This window comes from Danio rerio, chromosome 24 (assembly GCF_049306965.1).
Source record: "Danio rerio strain Tuebingen ecotype United States chromosome 24, GRCz12tu, whole genome shotgun sequence".
Classification (NCBI taxonomy): Eukaryota; Metazoa; Chordata; class Actinopteri; order Cypriniformes; family Danionidae; genus Danio; species Danio rerio.
The window spans coordinates 30,093,610-30,119,348 of NC_133199.1; the positions used below are offsets into that span (position 1 = coordinate 30,093,610).

Consider the following 25,739-nt stretch of genomic DNA (forward strand, 5'->3'; position numbering starts at 1 on the left):
TTACTAATGTGTGGTTTGGTAACAGCATTATATTTGACATGAGTGTACAACTTCTTCATTACAAATCACTTCATTACTTTACCATTTTGCTAGAGTTGGCAGAAGTGCAGAAATGCAGTAATTTGTCAGATATTCCCATCTCTGGCTTCTCAAACACATCAGAATACATATAATGATACAGTATTAACAGTCTGGCCTCACTAGTTCTGTATGACAGTGATCATATACTGTGATGAGGAATCTGATTTAACAGTCTACATTTATTCAAGTATGAATATTCAAACTGAATCAGAACTGAGGGCCAGAGCTTAATTGTGATTGTATAAGTTCTGTATACAATACCAAAGCAGACAATACAGTATATCATTTCAAATGACTAAAAACGTCAGCTAAAGTCACTTTTTGTCATCAAATGTGGCCACAGCAAACGTCATAATTTCATATTTGAAAGCAAATGCTGGAAAACACCTGTGAGCTCCTGAGAACTGTGCATTGACAAATATTTTTGTATTTTTATCATCATGCAGTCAGTGCATGTGTGTGAAAAGAATACATGGAATTTTTCAACTTACTGATTCCCCAACAACATTTCTGTGTTTTTTATAAAATGAAAACTTCACTGACCTGCAGTTTTTATTCAAATATTTATAACCTCTTCACAATAATTGACATAGTTCAGTTGTTAAAGGGATAGTTCACATAAAAATGAAAACTCTGTCATCATTTACTCATCATTTCATTGTTTCAAACTTTTAAGAGTTTCTTTCATCTTTTGAACACAAGTTTTTTAGCTTTAATCAAAAATCCAATTAGTTGGTCATTAACTTTTAGTTACACTTTATTTTATTTCAAGTTTCTTTTATTAGATTTTCTTTTACATGGAATCTTAATTACAACTTTAATTTTATAATTATCCTTCCATATTGATGTTAACACTACCCCAAATAAATACTTCCTTCCCTCAGCAGCCTCTAACCATTAATAAAACTAAATAAGAATAATTAAGCTTATAATAATAATAATAATAATAATAATAATAATAATAAATAAATACATAATAAAGATTAATAAATTTAAAAATAATTATGTATTTATATATTATTGCTCAGCTTAAGAATCAAGAGAGTTTGTCAGCAGATACTCTAAAAAGGAGTGCCACAACTTGTCAAATGTCTTTAAAGAACGAGTAAGTGATAGTCTAGTTTTTTTTTTTTTCCAATTTAATACAAGTAAACACTTCTTTTATCCATGCATCAAAGAGGGTGGAGAAACATGTTTCCACTTTAACAGGATGGTAAAGTATAGCTAAAGCCTTTTAGACTATTACTGAAAGGTTAACATCTACTGCCAATCCAAAACTGGCCAGAAGTGGATTTGTGTCCATATAGTAATAATAATAATAATGCATTTTATTTATATGGCGCTTTTCTAAAACCCAAAAGCGCTATATCTATGTCAAATGCATCTTTCAAAGTTTGAAATATTTTAGTCCAATAATCCAATAATTTTGTGCATTCCCACAACAAGAGATCCGCTGGTGATTGCTTGCACCTTCTACATGCATCGCTGACAGAGGGGTATATTTTAGCAAGTCTAGCATTAGTTTTGTAAACCCCATGGTTGCACTTTATTTTAAGGAATTCTTGTTACAGGGTTAAATAAACTACTAAGAGTATTAATTAATTACATGTACTTCTAATATAGTTTGGTTTTGAATGTGAATAAGGTTTAGAGGTTGTACTTAATTATGCAGAATCGATTGTAATTACTATGAAGGGCATTGAACACGTAACAAGTATTACCAACTTAACCTACGGCACCTCGAACTGCTGTGTACTTGTGTTAAAATTCATTGCTGGTGTAATGAACTGTCAGATATGCTCAACAGGGTACACTGTTAACCCTTACTGTAGATTATGCAGTAAATAACTGTAAAATAGCCAGCGTTTAGCTGTAATGAAAGGAAACAGTATTTTACTGTAAAAGGAGCAGGATTTGTATGAAATTCTGTAGTCCAAAGAATAAATTACAGTAATTTACTCTATGTACCATTACAGATATTTACTGTGATAATAAATGGTAAATTACTGTTCAACCATTACTGCCCCATCTACTCTAATGCTTTATGTTCCTATTTTATATTTATTTTATCTCTGTGTTTTCTTTGGTTCCTTTTATGTTTTTAACATTGAGTATCAGGAGTCAACCAATGCCACAGAGCTTATTAAAAGGTAATTGTAAGATATGGACGAAATGCATTTAAAGGCAAAAATATTCACACAGAGCAAAGAAATTGTCACAATAATTTTTATAACTTTGTTTACTTTTTCTATAATTAATCTAATTTAATTGCCTAGTTTGACCTATAGTTAAGATTTTAAATTGCACTTTCAACTGAATATTAGTATTTTGCCAAATAACTAGTAAAAATGTGTTATTAAAAAAAAAAAAAAAAAAAAAAAAAATATATATATATATATATATATATATATATATATATATATATATATATATATATATATATATATATATATATATATATATCTTAAACAACACGCACATACATTTTTGCAGAGACTCAATGAATTTGTCTGGAAAACTGGCAAGTAAAAGTGCCATTAACAGTATAAAGGCTTTCCTAAATAAATGTATAAATCATGATATTTGTTGTGTTTTTTATTATTTTTACTACAGATTTGGAACGACATGAGAATCAGATTATTTATTTATTTATTTTTTTCTATGGATGAAGTTTATATTATTGTATATTTTTATTGTTTTTATTAAACGATATTTGCATAACTGTGATAAATGTAGGCAGTTGCTTTGAAAATATGCTTTGTACCAGAGGTGTCCTCCTGGAAGGCCACAGCCTAGTAGAATTTAGTTCCAGCCCTGCTTCAACACACTACCTTTAGATTTAGTTTGATCAGGTGTGTTTAATTAGTATAACTGCACTGTTACTCTGTAGATTGTGCAGTAAATAACTGTAAACAAATAATGATTTAGGCATCACCACACACTCCCACAGGCTGTCCGTCTTTTTCTAAACACAAAGGTGTTAGAAAGAGTTTTCAGAAAATGCTGGCCCTTTAAGAGAGCCAGGTGTTTGATTTGTTTACTGCTGAGTGTGCTCTATTCTCTGTCTATCAACTCAGATGTAGAGTCTGATTTGTTTTAGGCTTAAATAAGAATCTTAAATGAGTAAGTAAAATGTGTTCAAATGTTTTTGAGGGTTTATAAAATAAGGCTGTGTTTTAAGTTATATTGTTGTTATCTTGAACTGTGTACTTGAAAGCTACATTGTTAGCTAGTTAGCCTCTCCTCATATAACTTCTTACATTACTTTTGTTTAAGTATATGTATTTATTGGATATTGCACACTGCCATAATGTACAGATGCTAACAGTTGTGTGTATCTTTCTGGCAACTAAGCCAAAATTAAATTCCATCATCTCAGTAAGGTAACATGTGCACATCATCACAGGGAATCACGAAAACATGATACACATAACCATCCACACACAAAAGCTCCCCTGTCAGGTCCCAGGTTGTGAGTTTGTTGCTAAGTATTTTTCAGAGCTGTGTTTCCATCTATGAATTTATATTTGAAACAATAAAAAAGTTTGTTGTCATGAGATAATTATAACAATAAAAGATTGGATCCTTTGGTTTTTCGGTGTTACCAACTTTATTTTTGTTTTCTATAATTATTTTAAACTTGAGATTTGACACAGTTTTTAATTATTTAAAACTTTAAAATTTAAAATAATTATTTTGTTTTTTGCTGTTCAGTTTTTTTTTTTTTTTTCGCATGGTCAGCATTGAGGAGAGAGTAACACATTTCACTGCAGCACTTTGTATGTGTGTGTGTATGTTTATTGGATATGTGATTGTGATAAATGTTAGCAGTTGCTTTAAAAGTATGCTATATACCAGGGGTGCTTAATCCTGTTCTTGGAGATCTACCTTCCTGCAGATTTCAGTTGCTACCCATATCAAACACACCTAAACCAATTAATTACGATCTGAACACCACGTGATAATTACAGGCAGGTGTGTTTGATATGGGTAGCAACTGAAATCTGCAGGAACGTAGATCTCCAGGAACAGGATTAAGCACCCCTGCTATATACCATGGGGGTCAAACTCCAAGTTACTGGAGAACTGCAGGGCAGCAGAGTTTAGTTCCCACCCTGCTTCAACATTACCTGTAGATTTCTAACGAGCCTTAATTCGTTTTATCAGGTGTGTTTAATTAGAGTTACAGCTTAAAGTCCCAGTCACACTGCATTTTTCTCTCTTTAGACTTCCATTCATACACATGTGAATGCTGCAGACCTGGAATGCATGCTCATGCGACAAATTTTACAGTTTGCAGCATTGGAAAGTTCAAGTTTGGAGAACTCTGAACTGTGAAATCACATCATGTGATTGCTTGAGACTAATCAAAGATCAAACCATGACCTCTCTGAACAATAATTATGGACCAGTTGCTTGCTTTTTCAATCTCTAAATATTTTGTTTAATCCCACTCCTTTTCGCAGAGCCATATGACAGAATTTTGCATGCTTAAACGTTAGTTTGACTGCAGCTTTGCTGTGCAGACCTGTGGCTCAGTAATATGTAAGATGATATTTATATCTGCTGATTTCTTAATTTTGTGATACGTTTTCTGTTTTATATTTGTTTGCTGCCAAAACAATAAAATAAATTTGTCAGAATTTACAACTTAATTAATTTAACGAATTAATAAAAGGCAAGAATACGAATTAATTTTAGTAACACCTTGACATACTATTGTGTATGCAGTATAATGCTGTGAGTTGTAACACTACAGTACAGTAATTAACTGTACACAGTTTCCAGTTAGTTACCACTACTGCTCTATTACAGTGATTAACTGGCAACACTGTTGCCAGCTATTCACTGCAATGGTTCGGTTACAGTAAACAACTGGCAACACTGTTGCCAGCCACTCACTGTAATGGTTCAGTTTCAGTAATTAACTGGCAACACTGTTGCCAGTTACTTACTGTAACCAAACTTTTACAGTGAGTATCTGGCAACAGTGTTGCCAGTGTTCTACTGTAAAAAAGCCTGGTAAGGTCTAACAGTGTATTTACAGCCAGGTGAAAAGAAATACTTTATTAATGTAAACTCATGTGGATGCATAATTTTCAGTTTTTAAAAAAAATATTTCTTACTGCAAATTGAAAAAATATATCGAAAGTGCACAAACATGCACAAAACTTCTTGTAATCTGAAACACTGTAAAATGGAGGATCGTGCAGTGCACACACATGACTAAAAGAGAACAAAAACAAGGGGGTTTTATTCACCATTTCCTGCCTAGCCACTTATTTTGTTACACCACCAAATGTAATCTTTCATTTCAGTCTGTACCTTCAACACAGATAGCAAAAGTTTGCACCTGAATGTGACTTAGAAATGAGTTAGGAATATATAGATCAAGCATTGTGTATATTACACAGGTTTTTTCTGTCACTTCTATAGCAGTGGTCAAAATGTATATGTTTTTGAAGCTTTCTATGCTCAACAAGCCTGCAATTATTTGATTTACTATGATACTACTTTGATAGCGTACTATAAAAAAGCAAAATATATTAAAAAACTTTCTATTTGAGTATATTTTAACATTTATTTCAGTACTGTGATGCAAAGCTAAATTTTCAGCAGCCATTAGTCAAGAAATGCTGCTTTTTGGAAACTGATATTGTGACATCAAAGACATTGTGCTGTACTTTGAAACTTTTTGTTGAGCAATATATCCTCAAAAACCTGCAGTTTCAAATTCTTAAAAGACTAAATTTAAATCAGCTGAATAATACTATATACACATTATCATCCGCACTCACATGATCACATTAAGACTATTGAAAGTTTTCTGTTTCTTGGCACAGTATAATTGTTTGAGTGAAATGCTAATATTTATTTTATTCTCTAAAGGTGTGATCAAACTTCTTTACATTTTAAACATTCAAACATTTTCCCAGAAATAAATAAATAATAAAATGGTCCGAATAACAATTGTTTTCATTTGTTATGTTTGATTGCAAATTGATTATTCATCCAAATATTGATTTCTTAATTCCTCTGAAGTTAAAATATTGTAATTTCATTAAATGTTAATAAATTAGTCATTAAATGGTAACACATTAGTATTCATTATTCCTTTTAATTCCCCCCCCCCCCCCCCCCCAAAAAAAAAAAAAACATCTACAACATGGAATTCTAGAGTAAGACTAAATTATCCAGAAATATACAAATCAGCATAATTGTGATACTTTTTGTAATAGTTTTTTTTATTTTTTGAGTTTTAAACAAGTGCTCACATTTTATTTGATCATTTCAGAGATATATTCTCATTTAAGACCACCCATCACTATAAGTATTTTTTTCTTTCAATGTGCTGACATCCCACTATTGATTGAAATAGTATTATATTATTTATATTAATATTCAACTTTACAAATAAGTACAGAATAATTTCACCTCAACAGAAATATTTGTACCACAGGTACAAAAAAATATCTGTTGTATCTCCACAGATCTTATGGAGTCACAATCTACTCTGGATACAGGTAACCAATGCTTATTTACTTTCACATTTTGAATCTTCATCCACTAAATGTCTCTTTTCCGTCTAGAGTTCAGAACAAAACTATTTCTCAATTCAATCACTGTATTGAAATGATGTTCAAACATGTTAAATGAGCTTATTGCAAATTCGTATAGTCAAGTCAGAATAGTATAGATCCATATAAACACCTCAGTTGGGATGAAAATGACCAAAATGAAGAGGTTTGAGAGGAGTGGGATAAACTTTTTGTTAAACAATAAATAAATAAAGCTGCCATGTAAATACATAAACGGATTGCAGTGCAACTGCCATGATTTTCCACAACTCTTTTTTTTTTCAGAAGCATCATCTTTTAATGTTCAGGTACTTTTTTTTATGTATTTCAGGGTGTACAAACATTTTGCTCCTGATGCCAGTCTTTAAGAGAAGTGGAGAGAGGAGAGCAAATAACTGACAAAAATGATTGAAAACAATGCAATTAATTCCTTTGACAAAATGACAAATAATAATAATACATAACAGTTCATAATGTTAATAATAAAAACATCAATAAATTTATATATATATATATATATATATATATATATATATATATATATATATATATATATATATATATATATATATATATATATATATATATATATATATATATATAGTTTTACAGGAGGCTATTACCAGTAGCAACTATTTTTAAATCATTTTTTTCACACTTTGGTAAAACAAGATACAAAGCATTAAATTCTGCTAATTTTGTTTAAAGGTAATCTTTTAAAAGTGTTTAACTGAATATTGTCTTTTAATAAACCAACAAGCAGTTGCTAAGCAGTTGCTACAGTGCTGTGAATCATTGCTTGGGTGTTGCAAACACTTTTTACTTATACTTAGCATAATGCTTCCACAATTTAGCACTTTGCTTCTTTTAAGCACACAGTATAAACACCACAATAAAAGACTTATCTTTTTGGTAACAACATGGTGCATTGTAAATGTTTTAAGACAGAATTGTGTAACTGCCTTTTACACAAAACATTACCTAAACGATTTGTGTTCAACTAAAATTTAATGGATTATTTTTGGATTATTTTTTTCATATCTGTAGGCTACTTCTTTTTTTGTTATTGCCTTTAATGTTTATGCAAGCAATAAATAAAATAAAAACTATAACAAGCATTTTCCGCTTATTCCATTTAATGTTTATGTTTATGCAAACAATAAAAAAACTAAAACATGCATTTTCGTCTTAGTCCCTTTAATGTTTATGTTTATGCAAACAATAAAAAACAACAACAACAACAACAACAACAACAAAACACGCATTTTCGGCTTAGTCCCTTTATTAATCAGGGGTTACCACAGCAGAATGAACCATCTTATCCAATATGTTTTACGCAGAGGATGCCCTTCTGCAACTAATAATAATAATAATAATAATAATAATAATAATAATAATAATAATAATAATAATACTAATGCCTAATAATATACATAAAAAGAGGTAACATTCAACGAGAATTAACAATAATAACTTGTCACAAATACGTCAAAACAATTAGTCAGACGCATTTTTATGTGCATGAAAACTACATCTACTGATGGTCTATTACAAAGACATTATAACAATTATAAAATATTATAATGTCTATCTATGGTCTATCACACACTTGCATCTTATTTCGCTTCACACGTACTGCACACACCCCCTTGGGGAAGTGACGTTGAGAAGATCTCCGCATGCGCATCTACTACGTGCAGTTCTTCCCCGGCTCTGTGGCGGTGGTACTCGAGCGCGTGGGCATCACTGAAGCCCTTCATATTCGCCGTCATAAGTTTTTGACAACTTAACACAGACACTAGAGCTAACAACCACTCAAAGGAGCAGTTTTCTTAATTGAAAGTAAGTGCTTTGATTTTTAATGTGCTACTAACGTTTACTATTACAGAAATGTGCAGGGTGGCCTGCAATGTGACAGCTCGACCAGAATGTTTTTCATTATTATCAGATAATAATGCTGCTAAAGTTAATTGTTGTATAACGTTAATAAGACAAGCTTAATTCTTTTGAATGTTGATGATGCACAGCACTAAAATTACGTGTGTTAACAAATCGCCCATAGACAGTAACCTTCGCCGAAATACACTCACTTTAAACAAATTTAAGTGCATTTCGTTAACAATAATATTAAGGTCTGACATAGTGTGACATTATTTAAATTATTGTTTTTCTAAACATTGTTTATTATAAATTATTTGAGTAAAAAAAAAGTATTCTGCGCGACCACGTGCGCATGAACAGGAAGTGATTTTCCTGAAGTGACCTTCAAACCTCAAGGGTTCTAATTAGGATTTTATTTATGTTTGTACTATCTGCTTTTAACATACAGTACAATATTTAATTGTGTTAATAGTCATACTTGCTTCATGTAACGTGTAACTTTTTTGAAAGCTTGAGTTTTGCAAAATAATGTTTTGTTCCCATAGTAGTTCAAGAAGTTGTATGTATCAACATTTACAATGGAAATCATTATTAACCAGTGTCTGGACTAGCTGATTGTGACTATCACGTGTGTTTCTCAACCGTGGGGTTCTCTGGGATGTTTGACCATGTCTCCAGGGATAACAATTTCAGTCATTCATTTATAATGGAGCATGAACTGCCTTTATGAGAGCTCAGTATTAAGCTGGTGTTTGTTCTCAGCATGTTGGTGTCACATAACCGCCAAAGTGTGTTGTATCTGCATTATTAGGCTCCTTTCTTTGCAGCATACAAAAATCACCACTAAATGTGAATAGAGTACACTGGATTATCAGGTCCTATCAGATAGCAAAACTAATCCTGCACAAGTTTGTTGAAACATGATGCAGTTTTAAGGTCAGGAACCTTAAAGTATAATCTCAGATAATTTAGGCGCCGTCTGCAGCATAACATTAACTAAGGGTTTTCATTTGGTTGGAAGGTTTTATTTACTTAATGATGTCCTGACGTTTATTAACCCTTCAGCATTATTTTTTTAAACTTTGGAAGTCTAGTCTGTGAAACTACTTGCCGTTGTAGTAAAAACAGGCACCTATTGTGCACTATGTAACTTTAGAAGGAAGTTTCATTTATAACCACATTCAACTGCTTCCTCTTTTGTACTTGAGACGGTTATGTAATGCAGAAATGAGTAAAAATCTATTTAATATTGTAATTTCTGTTCCTCTTTTGCACTTGTATATTGTATTTAATGTCTTATGAATTTATTTTGGTAAAATCATCTGCTATGTTTTGGATTTTTCTTTATTTACAAACTTTTTTTTGGTTAGTGTTATAGTTTAGATTAGAGTTTCTCACTTTGTATGTGTGTGGTACTGATTGTAATGTCTGTGGTAAAGACATTAAAAACCACTAAAGCAAAATGTTGCAAGAAGTGCTAAATCAAAAAATGTAGTTAAAAGTAAAAATGTGTTGTTATTTTTTTGTTTATTTGTTTGTTTATATATATATATATATATATATATATATATATATATATACACACACACACACACACACACACACACACACACACACACACACACACATACAATTTGCTCAGCATATATAATATTTATATTTTTAATAGGAACCTTTACAATATTGTATTTGTGCATATACATTAGATTAGTCAGTACAGAAGCCAAATCTGGAGCTTATCTAACAAAATAATTTATGATAATGGTTCAAAAACTAGTACACCCAAATTTATATGTTGTAGAAAAATATTTAATGCAAAAAAATAAAAATAAAGAGAAGCAAAAAAATAAAAAATGTAGATGAAATTTTGTAGGTTGTAATTTTGTTTTGCAATATTTTGCTTGTATTTATTTTGTATTATCTTTCAATTTCTAAATATGTTTTATGACTAAAATATTATACATATAAATCTGTTTTGTTTAAATGCACCAAAATACATTGCCTATATTCACTGAGAAATGGATAAATATATTAATTTTTAAAGTGGGTCTTACCTGCTGACCCTCCTATTTTTCTTGGGATTGTCCTGAATTTTACAGTTCTATCCCGCTATCATCCTGTAAAGTTATCTTCTTGTTTTTCTTTTGTATTTTTTATCGTTCTATGAAGGGTGGGAATAATTAGCCAATCCTCCCTATACTGAACCACCAGGGGAAACCACTTGCTCTAAAATGTGAGTCTGTTCTGTGATTTTGTTTAATTTAGGCATGAAAACATAATTTAGGCATGAAAACATTTATTGAAATAAATATAAAAACGGTGAGATCCCCTTCCTTATCATTGCATGTGCCATTGCACCTCCTATGGAATACTCAAAACAGTCATATTGCGGTGTGTGACTGTCAGCTGACGTGCTCCATAGTAATAGATAAACACTGTTTCCCAAACGGATTCTGTACACTCGATTTGAAGCCAGGCGGAAATCTGGGTTTGGGGTGTGTGTTTGAACAGGGATATACACATAATTAATAATAATAACATCTAAATATGTCGATCTTGGTGGCTTTTTTTTTTTTTCAAACAAAACTAATTTTGTCCTAAATGAGCATAAAAAGTTAGGAAAGTAATCAAAATGTTTTCATTATAGATCTGTGCATTATTAAAGTGACACCTCTGTTATTTAATGTTAATCAAACTTTTAAATATCCCAATGTTGACAGGTATGAAATGGGGTGTACTTAATAATGCTAAGCACTGTATGTGTTCCCCCCTCTTCCTGAATTGATTTGATTGCTTTCCTTAGTTTAAATCGGTTAGTGTGCCAGCTAGATTGGAAGTACACATTGTTTCACAAACATGAGCTGTTTTTTTGCTGGTCACATTATCAACATTATATAATCTTCTTATTGATTCCTATCACTGCCTTAACTAGCCGTGGAGCCACTTTAGAGGGCGGCTCTGGCTTTTGGACTGAATTCAACGAATCAAAAGACTAGTCCTTTTTTCAGTGGATAAAACATTTTTTGGACTTTGAACAAGGAGGGCTGTGTTTATAAATTCAGAGACTTCAAATAGAGCTCTTGGTCTGAACCGGGTCTTGTGAGAAACTTTGTGTTACTAAAGACGTTTTTCTTTCATGCATTTCAGATCCCATGGCAGGAACAATTGGTCAAGCCAAAATGAAGTTTTCCAGAATGGTAAGTTTTGTTTTTGACCCTTTTAAATCTTATTTTTTCTCTGGATTATAAAGCCTGATTATTGTTACCCTCTGTTAATAGGTAAACAGCCGCTCATACTCGCGGTTTAACCAGTCTCAGAACCCTGATGGAGATGGCAGCCGTGTGGAGGTGAAGCTGGCTGTTGATGGGGAGGAGGAGGAAATGGATGGAACAGAACTTGGAAATATGCAACAAGAGACATACACAAGATCCACAGGTCGTTCTGAACCATTAAACAAGTACAGGATTCTGGTTTGTGTGGGTGCAGCACTGCTCGTCTTTTTAGTTGGTGAGTTTTTTTAGTTAGTTCAGTTCACTTTTTATATACCAGATTAAAGTTTGTTCCATCATTATTGCGGAAAAAGTTTAAAATTTAAATCAGTTCCCATTTTGTTCAATGCATGTCTAATCAGTTGAAGTCTTATTTTTACTTTCATTAACAGTAGTACCCTATTGAATGTGTAATTTTATTGAAAAATATTTTGTTTGTTAAATCTTTTAGCGCTTTGTAATTATTTAATAAAGATGTATTATTAAAATATATTGTAATCATGGATTCCCTACAGTGTTCACAGCCTAAAATATTTGATCTAAGTTTTTGTGTATAACAAGCGTTCTTTCTTAAATATCAAATTATATTAGTGAATGCTCTACAATGCCCTTGATGGGTGAACATTAGCCAGTGGGGGAGTGTCTTGTCTCTCCAGATGTGCATTATTCATGACCATTGTCACTCAAGCATGCAGCTGTGCTGACCCAAAACAGACTTTACAAAATGTAAATCATTGTAATGTTTTCTTTGAATGAGAGAACAGAATAATTTTCACATAATTGTGAATTAAATATTCAAGCCTACAAGACTAGTTACTCAGAAGTTGTATTCAGGCCGATTCAGTGTGAATTTGTGGACCTTATTTCAGTCACCTATTTATTCTCCAAAACCTACTAACCATACATATTTTTTTTTTCACTTCAGACCCCAGAGGGTTAAGGGAGCTCTGAGCAGATCTGGTGTTGAAAGTCTTGAAATAATAAGTAAAAAAACTGATTGACAAAGCTGATCTGCTCAGACACGTGGACCTAACTTTCTAATTAAAGTCTTTCTGCAGGTTAATCTTCACATACACTAGACCATAGTCGGATTTGATTCAATTTACTGAATAATTTTTTTATTATGCATTAAGCTTTATATATTTTTTGACAATTCTGTGTTTCTGCCACATTTTCATGGTTGCAGAAATCACAGTGTCCTAATTAGGTGACCTTTTATGATGTTTGGCTCATGCAATACATAATCCAGCTTATTAAACAACTGTAAAAATTGTTAAAAACGTTTGTTGCCAGTTTATCGTCACAAATACAAAATTCTCTGAGGACCAATCAAAATAAAGTGCTTCAGAGAGCCAAAAGAAAAGATTTCTTTCAAGTCTTCTTATGGTTTTTGTTTTATTAATCTCTGTTTCAGGTCTCCTCATTGGATACTCTGTCCACCGTAAGTCTGACAATAAGTCTGAGCCTTTGGAGACTCCCTGCAGTAAAGAAATTCAAGCTGAAGAACCAGATCCTCCACAATATGAGCCCATTGTACCTTCTATTGATTGGAGCGACATTGTTAAGCTTCTGAATGATAAACTGTCATCTAAATCCATTGAAGAACAATTGAGGTATCTAAATCTTTAGATTGTAACTGTGAGCATTGTCATAATTGTGAATGAGTAACGTTTTTTAACTGTACGCATCTGTTGTTGTACGTTTCTGACTTCTTTTCCCCTTTTCTTAAAGTGTGTATTCCCAGATTGGCCGTTCAGCAGGATCATCTGTAGATAACAAGTTAGGTGACACAATCCATGATGCTTTCACCAAACTGAACATGGAACCCTGGGTTGATGAGCACTATGTGAAGCTGCAGAATCCAGACAGGTCAGTAGCCACTCCAATAACACTGTACGATGAACTTTCCTGGACATTCTAAGTGTAACATTAAAAATGTAGAAACCAAAACTAACATGACATTGCTTATAGTATTAATTACACTCTAATCTCAATAAAAACAACTACAGAATGCTAACAAGTGCATAAAGCATGCTAAAACCCTTTGAAAACAAACCCCGCTTTAGAGCATGCACTAAACAAACAACTTTGAACAATGTAAGCTTATCAGAAACATGCAAACAAATTCATAGCTTGCCAGCATTTGTAAACACAGTACAAAAAATATAGCGGTATGCTAAGTAAACCTGCCAAAACAAATTATCATAAAACGTAATTGTATAACTTCAAACTCGGTAGAAAAAAAGTGTTAAACTCTGAGAAATATAAGCTACACAGTCACATAAACAAAAGAGAGTGCAACACAGGGATGTTAATTAAAGGGGATGGCTTGGTAAGACCTTTCAGGCACAATAAATAACTGTATTACACAATCCATTAAAAATATATATATCGTCACCTTAGAATTATAAGGTTCTATATGACATTTTTGTCAAAAATGAATTCCTGACATTAGGAATGTCAGTAATTTAAATGACATCTTATTTACATTATGGGGTGTTTTTTGTAAGTTGTTTACATTTTTCATTTAAAAAACAAATGCTACACACATACTGTTTGCTATGGAATGCAAAAACTTTGAAGCTCAATATTTCAATCATTCAGAACGCAGTTAGAACCCTATAAATCCAAGGTGACGTGTATATATATATATATATATATATATATATATATATATATATATATATTAGGGATGTAACGGTATCAGAATTTCACGGTACGGTAATACCTCGGTATGAATGTCACGGTACGGTATTTATTGAATCATTTACAGGAAAAAACTAAACTTATGAAAATACTCCAAAAAAGTGCCAAAAGTGTCAATGACATACAAATTAGCCATCTATCTGTAAGCTTTGAAACAGGAACTTCAATTTTAATAACAAAAAAATATTAAACCATGTAAAAAAATAAAGTTTAAATTTAGTAGTGTTGAAAAATCACATTCAACATTTAATCACTCACTCACTTAGATAGAGATGGGTTTAAAGGAAAATTATCATATAAATATAATCTGGTAAAAGCTGGTATCTCTGGGCATTTACAATGTCCCCTGCAACAGAAAAAAAACCCTCTCATTTGGGACTGAGGTTTCTGGGACAGAGAGATATGACTTGGCCCAGTTTGACAGCAGTGGGTAACGTTGTGCATTGTCTTTTCCCCACTTAAGAGGACAAACCATGAGTGAGATAGAGATCTCATGTCTGCATCAATCTGAACAGTGTGCTGTGTTTCTGCAGTCCCCATGACTGATTATTAGTCGTATTCCCCAACTTGCAGGCACGTGCACACACAGTGCTCAACCTGTGCAGTGCACATGTCCTTTTTAGTCTTTGATAGAATGTTCCCTTCCAAAATGATCAAAAGTGCCCCCGCGACGCGACATACCCTCCGTCCCCGCTTTACAGTACGCGCGCGACAACACAGCTGATAAGAACTCGCGCAACAACACAGCTGATAAGAACTCGCGCGAAAACACCACCATTCAGGACGCGCGCGGCGACAACACCCGCTTTAGAGTTTTACAGCTCTTTTTGATCCCCGCTTCTAGCAGCACACTCCATTTCCGCATTACTGGATCTGTAGCGACAACAGACCGCAAGGGATTATGGCCAAGCCTGGGCTTATGGGAATTGTAGTTTTCCGCTACCTCCCGTTCGCTTCATTCGCCTGAGCAAATTTTCTCAGAAGACCTATAGTTTTACCGAGTCATGCGACTACGGTAATATCGAAAAAAATTAATATTGCGGTATGACGGTATTTACAATACCGTTACATCCCTAATATATATATATATATATATATATATATATATATATATATATATATATATATATATATATATAATAAATATTATTTATATTATATATAGCACTTTTCTGGACATTTAAAGAGCTTTACATGTTTTCTGGGGGAGGAATCTCCTCATCCACTGCCAGTGTGCAGCATCCACCTGGATGATGCGATGACAGCCATATTGTACCAGGTCGCACACCACACAGCAGCTGATTGGTGGAGCGGAGATAGAGTGAAGTCAATTATGGTATGGAGATGGTTAGGAAGCCATTATGGCCAGTGGGCAAATTTGGCCAGGATGCCGGGGCTAAACCCCTACTGTTTTTTTTTTTTTTTTTTTTTTTTTGAAAAACATCCTAGGATTTTTATTGACCTCAGTTTAATGTCTTATCCAAAAGATGGAGCTCACAGACAGTTATAGAGTCCCCTTCATTATACTGGGGCGTTAGGACCCCCACACAGTGCCCAGGTTAAGTGCCCTCTGCTGGTCTCACTAACACCGATTCCAACAGCAACCTAGTTAAGCCTGGTTTATACTTCTGCGTCAGGTGACCGGCGTAACCCACGGCGCAGGCAACGCGCGTGGCTGTGCATTTATACTTCTGCGCGCTGTCTCTGCCGGTCTGCATTAACACTTCCGAAACGCTAGTTGGCAGTGAGGTGTAAATGTTCCTCTGTGTCAAGTTTCTTCGCTACTTTTTTGCATTTCCTGAACACTTCCGGGATGTACAAGTGGCTCAAACTCGCTCATTTTGAGGCAGGAACCGGCGGACGTGCAACAACTTTAACTATGAGGTAAACACAAAACAAAACTTTCCATCCGGAGCTCCTTCACGGGACTCCACACTAGTAAACAATCGCTCGCGCGGCGTCGCGCCATTCGCGCGCCTCTCGGTCCCGCCCAGACTCGTCAGCGCTACCAAGCCGACCAATCACAGAGCTTATGCTACGCGTCGTTGCGACGTGTAGTTACATTTTTTGAGAGGTGCACGTCAGTGACGGCGATGGCCACGGCGAAGGGCTATGCGTCAGCGCCGTAGCATACGCCGGTGTTTGACGCAGAAGTATAAATCAGGCTTTACTGACCGCATAGCTTCACCGGTGACCATGTGAGAGTTGCATAGAGCTAGCTGCTGGCAAATGTTAACAAAAAAAATAGATTAGTAGCATGCTAACAAGTGCCTTATGGTCTATAAACCATTCTTAGCACAGTAAAACATCACAGCAACATGCTAATAAATGTACAGCATATTCTTACTATTTTTTTTTTACACACACGCACACAAAAAAAAACAACAACCAAGCAACATGCTAAAGCAGCATTTAGTTTTTTTTTCCTATGAATGTTTTTGGATGTTTAATTAATCATTTGAAATGTTTTAACTCTAAAAGCTCCAATCCAAACAAAGTGTGGTTTGGGAACGAGGAGATTGGAAGTCCGAAGGGTTTTCTGGCTTACAGTGAAACAGGACGAAGAGAGGTGAGAGATTCACATCCCACTATTCGGTCACCTTGTCACTGGGTGTCCCTTCATTTGCATTCTCAATTGTTTTCTTATACATTATGTTGACAGGGCAGAGTGGTATACGCCAATTATGGTGAGCCTGCTGACCTGCAAGCCGTCCAGGCCAATGAAGTGAGTCTAAATGGGACTGTGGTACTGATGAGAGCTGGAAGAATCAGCATGGCACAAAAGGTAACTTATGAGAAGCAGATTAGAAGTACAGGAGTAAAAAAAAAAGTAAAAGGCTATGTTGATCGAAATGTTTTCTTTTTTTCTTTTTAGGTTATGAATGTAGCTAAGTTGGGTGCTGTAGCAGCTCTTATCTACCCAGACCCAGCTGACTATGATGGAATGGATACTGAGCTCTATGGTCATGTAAGTACTTTGAGTTTGTTTTGGGGTCACATGAGACATAAAGCATCATGTCATTTGCATAGCCTTGCATTGACGTTGTTTGCAATCAATTTGCTCAAATACTTTAAGTTCACATTTGGTGTGAACCCAGCACATTTCCAAGCCAAAAAACTGTTTAGATGAACTTTTATAGTATATATATTTTTTCAAATTATTCAGCATATCTAGATTTTTTTTTAAGATGCTAAATATTAATATATATATATATATATATATATTAAAAAAATAAGATTATGATTTATGTACGCTTCCTTATAGAGCAAATGAGTAATATGTATGTGCATGACATTACCTCTTTAAAATGCATTTTTAAGAAAGTAATTTTTTTTTAATTTAATACATCGTGTATTGTAAGTTTGCAAAAATTGTCACTTTGAACCGCCTAAAGATATAACAATTTTAATGAATGTAAACAAATAGCTAAAATGCATGTTTTTGTTTTTAACTGAAGACATTGTCACGTAAATGTTGCTCTGATGTTTTTTTTTGTATCTCATCATTGATAACAGGTCCACTTGGGATCAGGTGATCCTTACACCCCAGGATTCCCATCGTTTAATCACACACAGTTTGCTCCTGCCAAGTCCTCCGGTCTTCCAGAAATACTTGCTCAGACAATCCCTGCTAGCATGGCACGCAAGATATTAAGGTATTTCATAGGTCTTAGTTTACCTTGATAATTTTTTTATTATCTGTTTTATGAAATTTAAAGATTTTTTTGTGTTCTTAAATCTCTCACAGCAAAATGGGAGGAAGCGAAGTTCCAAGTAAATTTAAGGGTGGCTTCACAAGTTACAAGTTTGGAGATGAGAGTAACAAAGTCGCTTTAAGCATCAATAACAAGCTTGTCGACACCAAGATTCATAATGTGTTTGGAGTCATCAAAGGATACGTTGATCCTGGTGAGTTTTTGCATTTTGATTATATCTGAACTTTTTACATTTTTTATGTGAAATATAATGTTAGGCATTTAATGATTCATTGACCTCCTGATTCGATCCAATTCAAAGTTTTGATCTCAAAATGACATTTTCTCACAATTATATATTTTTTGCAAACTGAGATTGTATATTTTTTTGTACAAAGTGATATTAAACAGTAAATCAAAAGGTGTCCTTTAATTAGGATATTGTGGTATGTTTTATGTAGGAAAACTAAATAAATGAACTCAAAATCAAATAAATTATACTAATTAAATATCTTCATGTAAACAAAGGAAGGCTTTGTCTGTGCTTTTTTTCATTTACGATTATTTGCAAAAACTGCATAGCAATCTTGAATTGGGAGGCGCTTATGGAGTGTCAAAAAAAAGGCACATTATCATTAAAAAACATTGCCACATTTTGATTTTTAACATTTAGTGATTGTTTATTCAACAAAATCAAAACCTCTGAAAATCTATTCTTGACCATTTTGATAATGTATAATGTTATTTGAAGTTTTATACGATTAATTGTGCTTGTCTGAATCTGGCAGATCGTTATGTTGTTATTGGAGCACAGCGGGACTCTATGACCTCAGGATATGCCAAGTCTGCAGTTGGCACTACTCTTCTAATGGAGCTTGCGAGGGTTTTCAACGAGCTGAAGAAAGGTGTGTTATCATCTACTGGTGTTCAAATACAGTCCACTGTGTTCAAATGCACTTAACTCCTCGTCCTCTTTACTGTAGAGGGTTTCAAACCCAAGAGAAGCATTGTGTTCGCCAGTTGGACTGCTGGGGATTTTGGTAAAGTTGGAGCAACTGAATGGCTTGAGGTTTGTATCACTGTCATTTGTGTTGGGCTATAAGTATTTTGAAACGCCTTTGTGATTGCTACACATTATTTGTTTTAATAAAGGGATACTGGGCATCACTGGACAGAAAAGCCTTTACCTACATCAGTTTGGATGGTGTTGTTAGTGGTAAGTTTACTATGCGTGAGTCATGTTTATTGCATTTGAAAACTAAAATTGATAGCTTGTTAAAATGGATTTGCTAATTTAGTCTGCAACAACACAATTGAATAATGAATACCCTGTGTTAACACACTGCATTTAAAGTGGTTGTCTTTTCCTCAGATCTTATATGTTTTTCCTCAGATCTTATATGTAGATGAATTTCTTTTACATAAGTTTGTCAAAAATAAATTTAACATGAATGTGTGCTGGAATGCTAAAATTTCAGTCTCTTAATACTCTGTCAATGTTACATTCTCAACAATATTCTGAAATTAATTACATTAATCCACCTTTATACCAAGTCATACCCACAGTATACACAAATTAAATTTAAGATGTGGAGTATATTAGTATTTTTGTTTCATTATCAAAGTGCACTATAGACATGTATGCACCTTAATCCCTGTATTAACCAGACTCCCAAGCTAAATCCAACGCAAAATCAACAAAAAGTTGCAAATGTTTGAGATTGTGCAAAATTTCTAATTAAGCGCAAAATAATTGCAAAAAATGTAAATAATCGCACTGGTATTTTGCAGCCTGCAGTAAGCAGACAAGAGTGAAGCGCAAGTGATTTACATGTGAAGACTTCCTTTGGCCAAATTGGGTGTTTTGTGTGTTTGACACGTTTCAGACTGCAAATAATTTGGAGCAAACATCAAAAAAATAGAGCAACAGATTAGACAGAAAAGCAAGCATCTTACAATGATGGAGATTGGTTCAAGGATGACTGACGCTGGACGTGACGCGAAGTAAAGGATTTGTGCTTTACACATATGGCTGGTATTATGGTGTTCATAAAATCGATAAGAGATTTTGTTTAACTCTTTCTCTGCAGTAAACCAAAACGGTCCCCTGCGACAAGTTTTACATGTGTGTGTGTGTGTGTGTGAAATCTGACAAGGACACAAATTAGTCAGAAATATATATTTTTTTATATATATATATATCTTAAAATATTTTATTATATATAATTTTTTTTATTGCAAAAATTGTTAACAAATTTCTGGGAATTACCACAACAACATCACTAGGAATCGTGAAAAACTAGGGGGTCTGATTAACATTGTGTAAAACTTTTTTTACTGAAAGGATAGTAGGATACAAGCGAACAAATAATTAACTTCATTGGAACCTTCTGTAAAATTACAAATGAAACACCCAAAGCTGTGAGGTGCAATACAAAAGACAAACTCTAAGTTGATCTATGAAATTCTGATGGGAACATAGCATGGTGTCATATTGGGACATAATGACGTGTGCCATTAATTAACCAATGAACTGTTACATGAAATACAGAAACATAAAAGGAATATTCTAGACGCAACTTATGTAAATATATTTCAACCATAAAATTTCCTTGTTCAGAAATGTTAGGTAAATATGCTCAGGGATATACCCAGTAATGATTAATATAACCTCATTATAATTATATTCTGTAACTTTTGGAAATTAACTAACTCTAACTCTTACCTGGTCCCTTTCAAAAATTGTTCCATTTTAGAAACCTCAGGCTGACACCAATTCTTGGCACTAATTGTTGCAGCACTTTTGAAATATCACATGCTTGCTTCATGCTGATTTTAAAAACCTTAAAACTGTTTCTCTTTAAATGACAGGTAAGGATTCCTTGAGAGCATCTGCCAGTCCCTTGTTGCACACCCTTCTGCAGAAGACCCTGGAAAAGGTCAAAGCACCCATGCCAAGTTATGGCTCAGATTTTTCATCCATGTGAGTAAATCTACTTCATTTTAGTTTTGTCTTTTTGCCATCATGAATGTAAATCTTAATATAATTGTGACTGAATCCGTTTCAGTCTGACGAACATGCAGATGGATGATGGTGCATATCCTTTTCTCACCTTCTCTGGAATCCCATCAGTGTCTTTCAGTTTCATTTCTTCTAGGGTAATCATTTTATTGCCTTGTCATTGTGATTACAAATGTGATTTATAAGACAATTTCTGTTGCTTTTAAAATTAGAATAAAACTTCAAATGTTTGCATGCTTATTTATTTATTATTATTTATTTTTTCTCCTATCAGACAACTCCTGACTATAAATACTTTGGAACCGAAATGGATACTAAAGAGCGACTGGACTTTGTCACTGGTCAGCAAGTGGTTAAGCTGTCTATGCTTGCCGCTCAGGTTGCTGGTCAGATGGCCCTCCGTCTCGTTCATGACCAAATCCTAAGACTGGATGTTACCAAGTATGGCGGTGTGATAGAAAGCCATGTGAAAAACATCATCAATCATGTTAATGATCTTAAAAGTGAAAAGGTGATTTTTATTTATTTAGGTTTTTTTAATGACGTACAATTAAACCTTACCAGTTTTTTTGTCTGCACAATATCCTCACTTCTCAATTCTCTTTTAACAGGTTGAAAAAATTGAAACTTTGTCAACTGAGTGGCTGATCGCAGCAAAGAGCTCCTACAGTCGTGCCGCAACCAAACTAAACAATGACATCAAGAATAGTGACCTGGAAGACATGGAGATGTGTCGCATTATCAATAACCGTATTATGAAGGTGACTTTTTTTTTTTCTCTCTCTTTGTAGGTGATGCACTGATCTTTTTTTGCTCTGTGATTTTATAGGAAATAACTAATGGCCCGTTTTACTGAGTGGTATGGTATGGTTTGGTACGTTTTAATGGCCGTTTCCACTGTCAAAAGTTGCATCACTAGCTCGTGCATAAGCCAGAAGAATGTAAATAAAGGAAGCGCCATTTTTAAATACACAAGTGAGACATTACATTGTAATATATATAAACGCACACATACATATACATACACAAAACTTGTCATCATTTTGATGAACAGCCACAAAGCCAAGAAGAAGAGCAGAATTTATTTGTTTACATGGTCGTCTAAATCGAAAATGGTTTCACTTTCTTGTGTGTGCTCACCGCACGTTTGTATTTGTAATAAAGAACTTCTTGAACTCATGATAATAACGTGCGCATGATTATTAAAGTGCTTCTGACTTTCGATTCTTTCAGAAACAGACCATTGGTACACTTTTGGCAGTGGAAATGCAAGCCTGATAAAGATGATCAGTTCCACTCAGTGGAAACTGGCCATTATAGGATCATTACAGGACATTGCACTGTAGTCACATCAATGTACATCAACTTAACAAACTAGTGATTTAACTAATTATATAATTAAAAAAGATAAAGTAAAAGTGTCATAACAGTTCGAAATAAAAACAGTGGACAGGTTAGATGAAAAGGCAAATTCACTCTCTGCCTCTAGGTAGCAAATTCACTCTCTGCCTCTAGGTAGCACTTAAAGAACAGCATTAAAAAAGATGTTTTTGTTTAGTGCTAATAATATTAATGTATTGGGAAATAATGATAGTTATAAAGTTTTGTTTTAAAAATGTTTAATAGAACCTTTCTTCCCCAATTTATTATTTTGTACTTGCAATATTTCATCTCTCAGTATCAGTGATTCAGAGTTTTTGGTTTTGGTTTCAGCCCAGAATTTTCATTTCGTTGCATCTCTACCACAAACAAATGTGTTTTAGTTTCGATCGGTGCATCTTTATTCTTGGGTCTGTCTTGTATCATTGCTAGATTGACTTCAGCTAAGTTCTCAATTCCTTGTCTCCTTTTTGTTTTTCCTCCCCCTCTTTTAAGGTTGAGCATAATTTCCTCTCTCCTTACGTCTCAATAAGAGATTTCCCATTCCGCCACATTTTCTTTGGGAATGGATGGCAAACCGCCACAGACCTGGAGAATTACCTACAAGATGTACGTGACAAAAAGGCAAGCTTCGACATCGACCAGGTGCTAAACAAATTCGCTCTGCTCACCTGGAGCATCCAGGGCTGTGCCAATGACCTGGCAGGAGACATCTGGTCCCTGGACAACGAAATCTAGAGCCTTTCAGTGCTGCATCGCCCAACATCACAATGCTTTTGTGCACAAACGTAATCCGGAAGTACATCCGATTAAATTTTTCTAAGTTTTGACCAAGCCTATAATCCAAAAATGACTTTAATTAAAGTTATTCAATCATATTAGGGACTATAATGGGATATTGTATTACATATTATTAGTATTATTACTGGACTACATTTTACAACATGCAACCAAAGCACAAAGTCTTCATCTTTGCTCCCATTTCAAGGTGCATTATTTCAGGTCCAGAAAGATCTCAAATGATGATTTCAAAATCATCCTTGGCTAATTATAAAGTTGCACATAAGTATAAAGTTTGTCCTCGGCTGATACTTTGGGAATTTAGTCCCTTTCGCACTTCATCTAAACCCCCAATCTCAGCCTCTGTGACCAACTGGGGGCATACTCTATTTATTTCTTATTTATTTATCAGTGACAGTGTTCACTATAAAAGTGTCTTCTTTTTTTTAATTATCGGAAGCAGTGCCTTCCATAATTGTGACGGTTATACTGTCAGTTCTTAAAAGCAGCATCTGCTAACAGAAATACACGTTACCAACAGCTGGCAAAAGAAATGTCTCTTGTTACAAGTGCTTGAGGGAGTACGCTTAAAAAGCACCTGTTTTAATACTTCCTCTTTTATAAAAAAAAAAAATGTGAAAGAGCAAGTCATGTCTGCAAACATTATAATGAATCAGACAAGTCAAGTTTCAATTTTGACCAAATCCAAGGACTCAAGCATTTTTGTGACAAAAGCATCTCTGTGTAACAATTATATTTCTATTCTAAAACCATTATCGGGAGCAGTGTCTTCCATAATGTGGCGTGTTTGAAGGTAGTTTTTGCCTACCAGCGTGTCTATATCGAGGGCAGTGATCCTCATATTTCACTATAGGGTGGATCAAATTATCGGGGACAGTGTTTCCCATAGTTTTTGTACATATTTATTTTTCATTGTCGTGGTTTTGTGTGGCTTTTTTTCTTGCTCTGTTATGGTGCATAATCTTGGCAGTTGTTGAAGTACAGTAAGTTTCTTTTCAACGTATCATTGAGCTCAGATTTCACTTCTCTGGCTTGTTTCTGTTTTAAAAGCTTGATGTGGTTTTTGTGTAATTTACACAATTGCATATTTCTGTTACCTGTTATTTTTATAACGCAGGTGTTTGTTTGAAAAGAGGATGTGGTCATATGGTTAGAATGTAATGTAAGACTGATTAGCGTACTGCTGATTTTACATTTATGGTTTCATGTTTGAAGGCACTTCTGATGTTTAACAAGTGTGTATTGCATACTAGTCTGCAACTTTTTTTCTCTCTCTGTTTTCCTTGGGCACTTACCAGAAAGTTACAGAAAGTTTTTCATCTTTCATAGCATGTTAAAATGTGCATGAAATGCTAATCAAATTAAAGCAAAGGATCTTTAAGCTTTAAGCAGTGTGTGGTGGGTAAATAAAGCTGCTTAGATATTTCAACTTGCGAATGAGCTGTTACTTAGTCAAGCAAGGGTGATTTTCCAAATCTTTATCCGTAAATAGCAGGAATGATCATTCAAGAATGTTGAAGATGTGTTTGGTGAAGGGGTTAGAATCTTTTGGGATCATTATACCTGACCTTGGTGTGCAAAATCTGTCAACCTTACTTTTGCTCTGTAATAAATTCTGACATTGCAAATGTTTATTGTCATTCTCGTTGTTTTCTTTCCTCTCAGATTTGTAGTTTTAAGATAATTACTTTATTATTTAAAGTTGCACTTAACTGGACAAATATGTTTATTCAACTTTAAAAATAATTGATTCAAAGCAAATAATATGGTGAGGTTTTGTGCTCTGTGACTTTTGACTTGATATTTATCACATACAGCAGCCCAAGAATTTAAATAAAACACTGCTATGAGAACGTATACCTCAAATTTGTAAAAGTCAATTTTATAACACATTATTATAATTTTTTTTCCCAAGTTTGTCATATTTATTAATTTTGTAACAATTTTCTGAAGTAGGATTTTTAAAACTGAGATTTTAATAAAAAAATCATTTGAGAAAACATGCGAGATGAATGCTAAGAATTGTAGGCCTATGTATCACTTTTTTGGTAATTTGTCTTCAGAGTTGTGAGTAATTTTGTAATTATGACTTTTTTTAGAACAAAATATTAAACTTTTTTTTGTGAGATATGTACCCACAACAACAAAGTAGCTCTGGACGATATGGCAAAAATGCAATCTTGATAATTATTATCCATATTGAATGATAACAATATATATTTCAATAAGTTGTTAGAGCTTCCAGATTTAAAACATTGCCCCAACAATGACTGAAGCAACAAATTAGAGGGTCCATTTTATGGCATAAAATTTTCGATGGCTGAAA

General features: G+C 33.8%; 1 protein-coding gene across 2 annotated transcripts; it reads left to right on the forward strand.

The window, feature by feature from the left end:
- Positions 1-8,349: 8,349 nt before the first annotated feature.
- Positions 8,350-25,045, forward strand: tfr1b (transferrin receptor 1b). Of its 2 annotated transcripts, NM_001009918.2 has the most exon segments (18): positions 8,350-8,501; positions 11,688-11,737; positions 11,819-12,047; positions 13,224-13,422; positions 13,541-13,678; positions 16,997-17,084; positions 17,178-17,300; positions 17,391-17,483; positions 18,032-18,171; positions 18,264-18,424; positions 18,999-19,115; positions 19,194-19,279; positions 19,363-19,426; positions 21,082-21,193; positions 21,279-21,369; positions 21,507-21,743; positions 21,844-21,993; positions 23,108-24,026. In NM_001009918.2, coding segments are annotated over 17 exon segments (2,316 nt in total). In that variant the 5' UTR covers positions 8,350-8,501; positions 11,688-11,692; the 3' UTR covers positions 23,351-24,026.
- The last annotated feature ends 694 nt before the right edge of the window (positions 25,046-25,739 follow it).

Bases quoted from the DNA above. Each gene is read 5' to 3' on its own strand.
- tfr1b (XM_068217060.2), top strand. From the start codon at position 11,693: ATGGCAGGAACAATTGGTCAAGCCAAAATGAAGTTTTCCAGAATG. The intron at 19,280-19,362 runs GTTTGTATCACT...GTTTTAATAAAG, and splicing joins GAGCAACTGAATGGCTTGAG to GGATACTGGGCATCACTGGA. The intron at 21,370-21,506 runs GTAATCATTTTA...TTCTCCTATCAG, and splicing joins TCAGTTTCATTTCTTCTAGG to ACAACTCCTGACTATAAATA.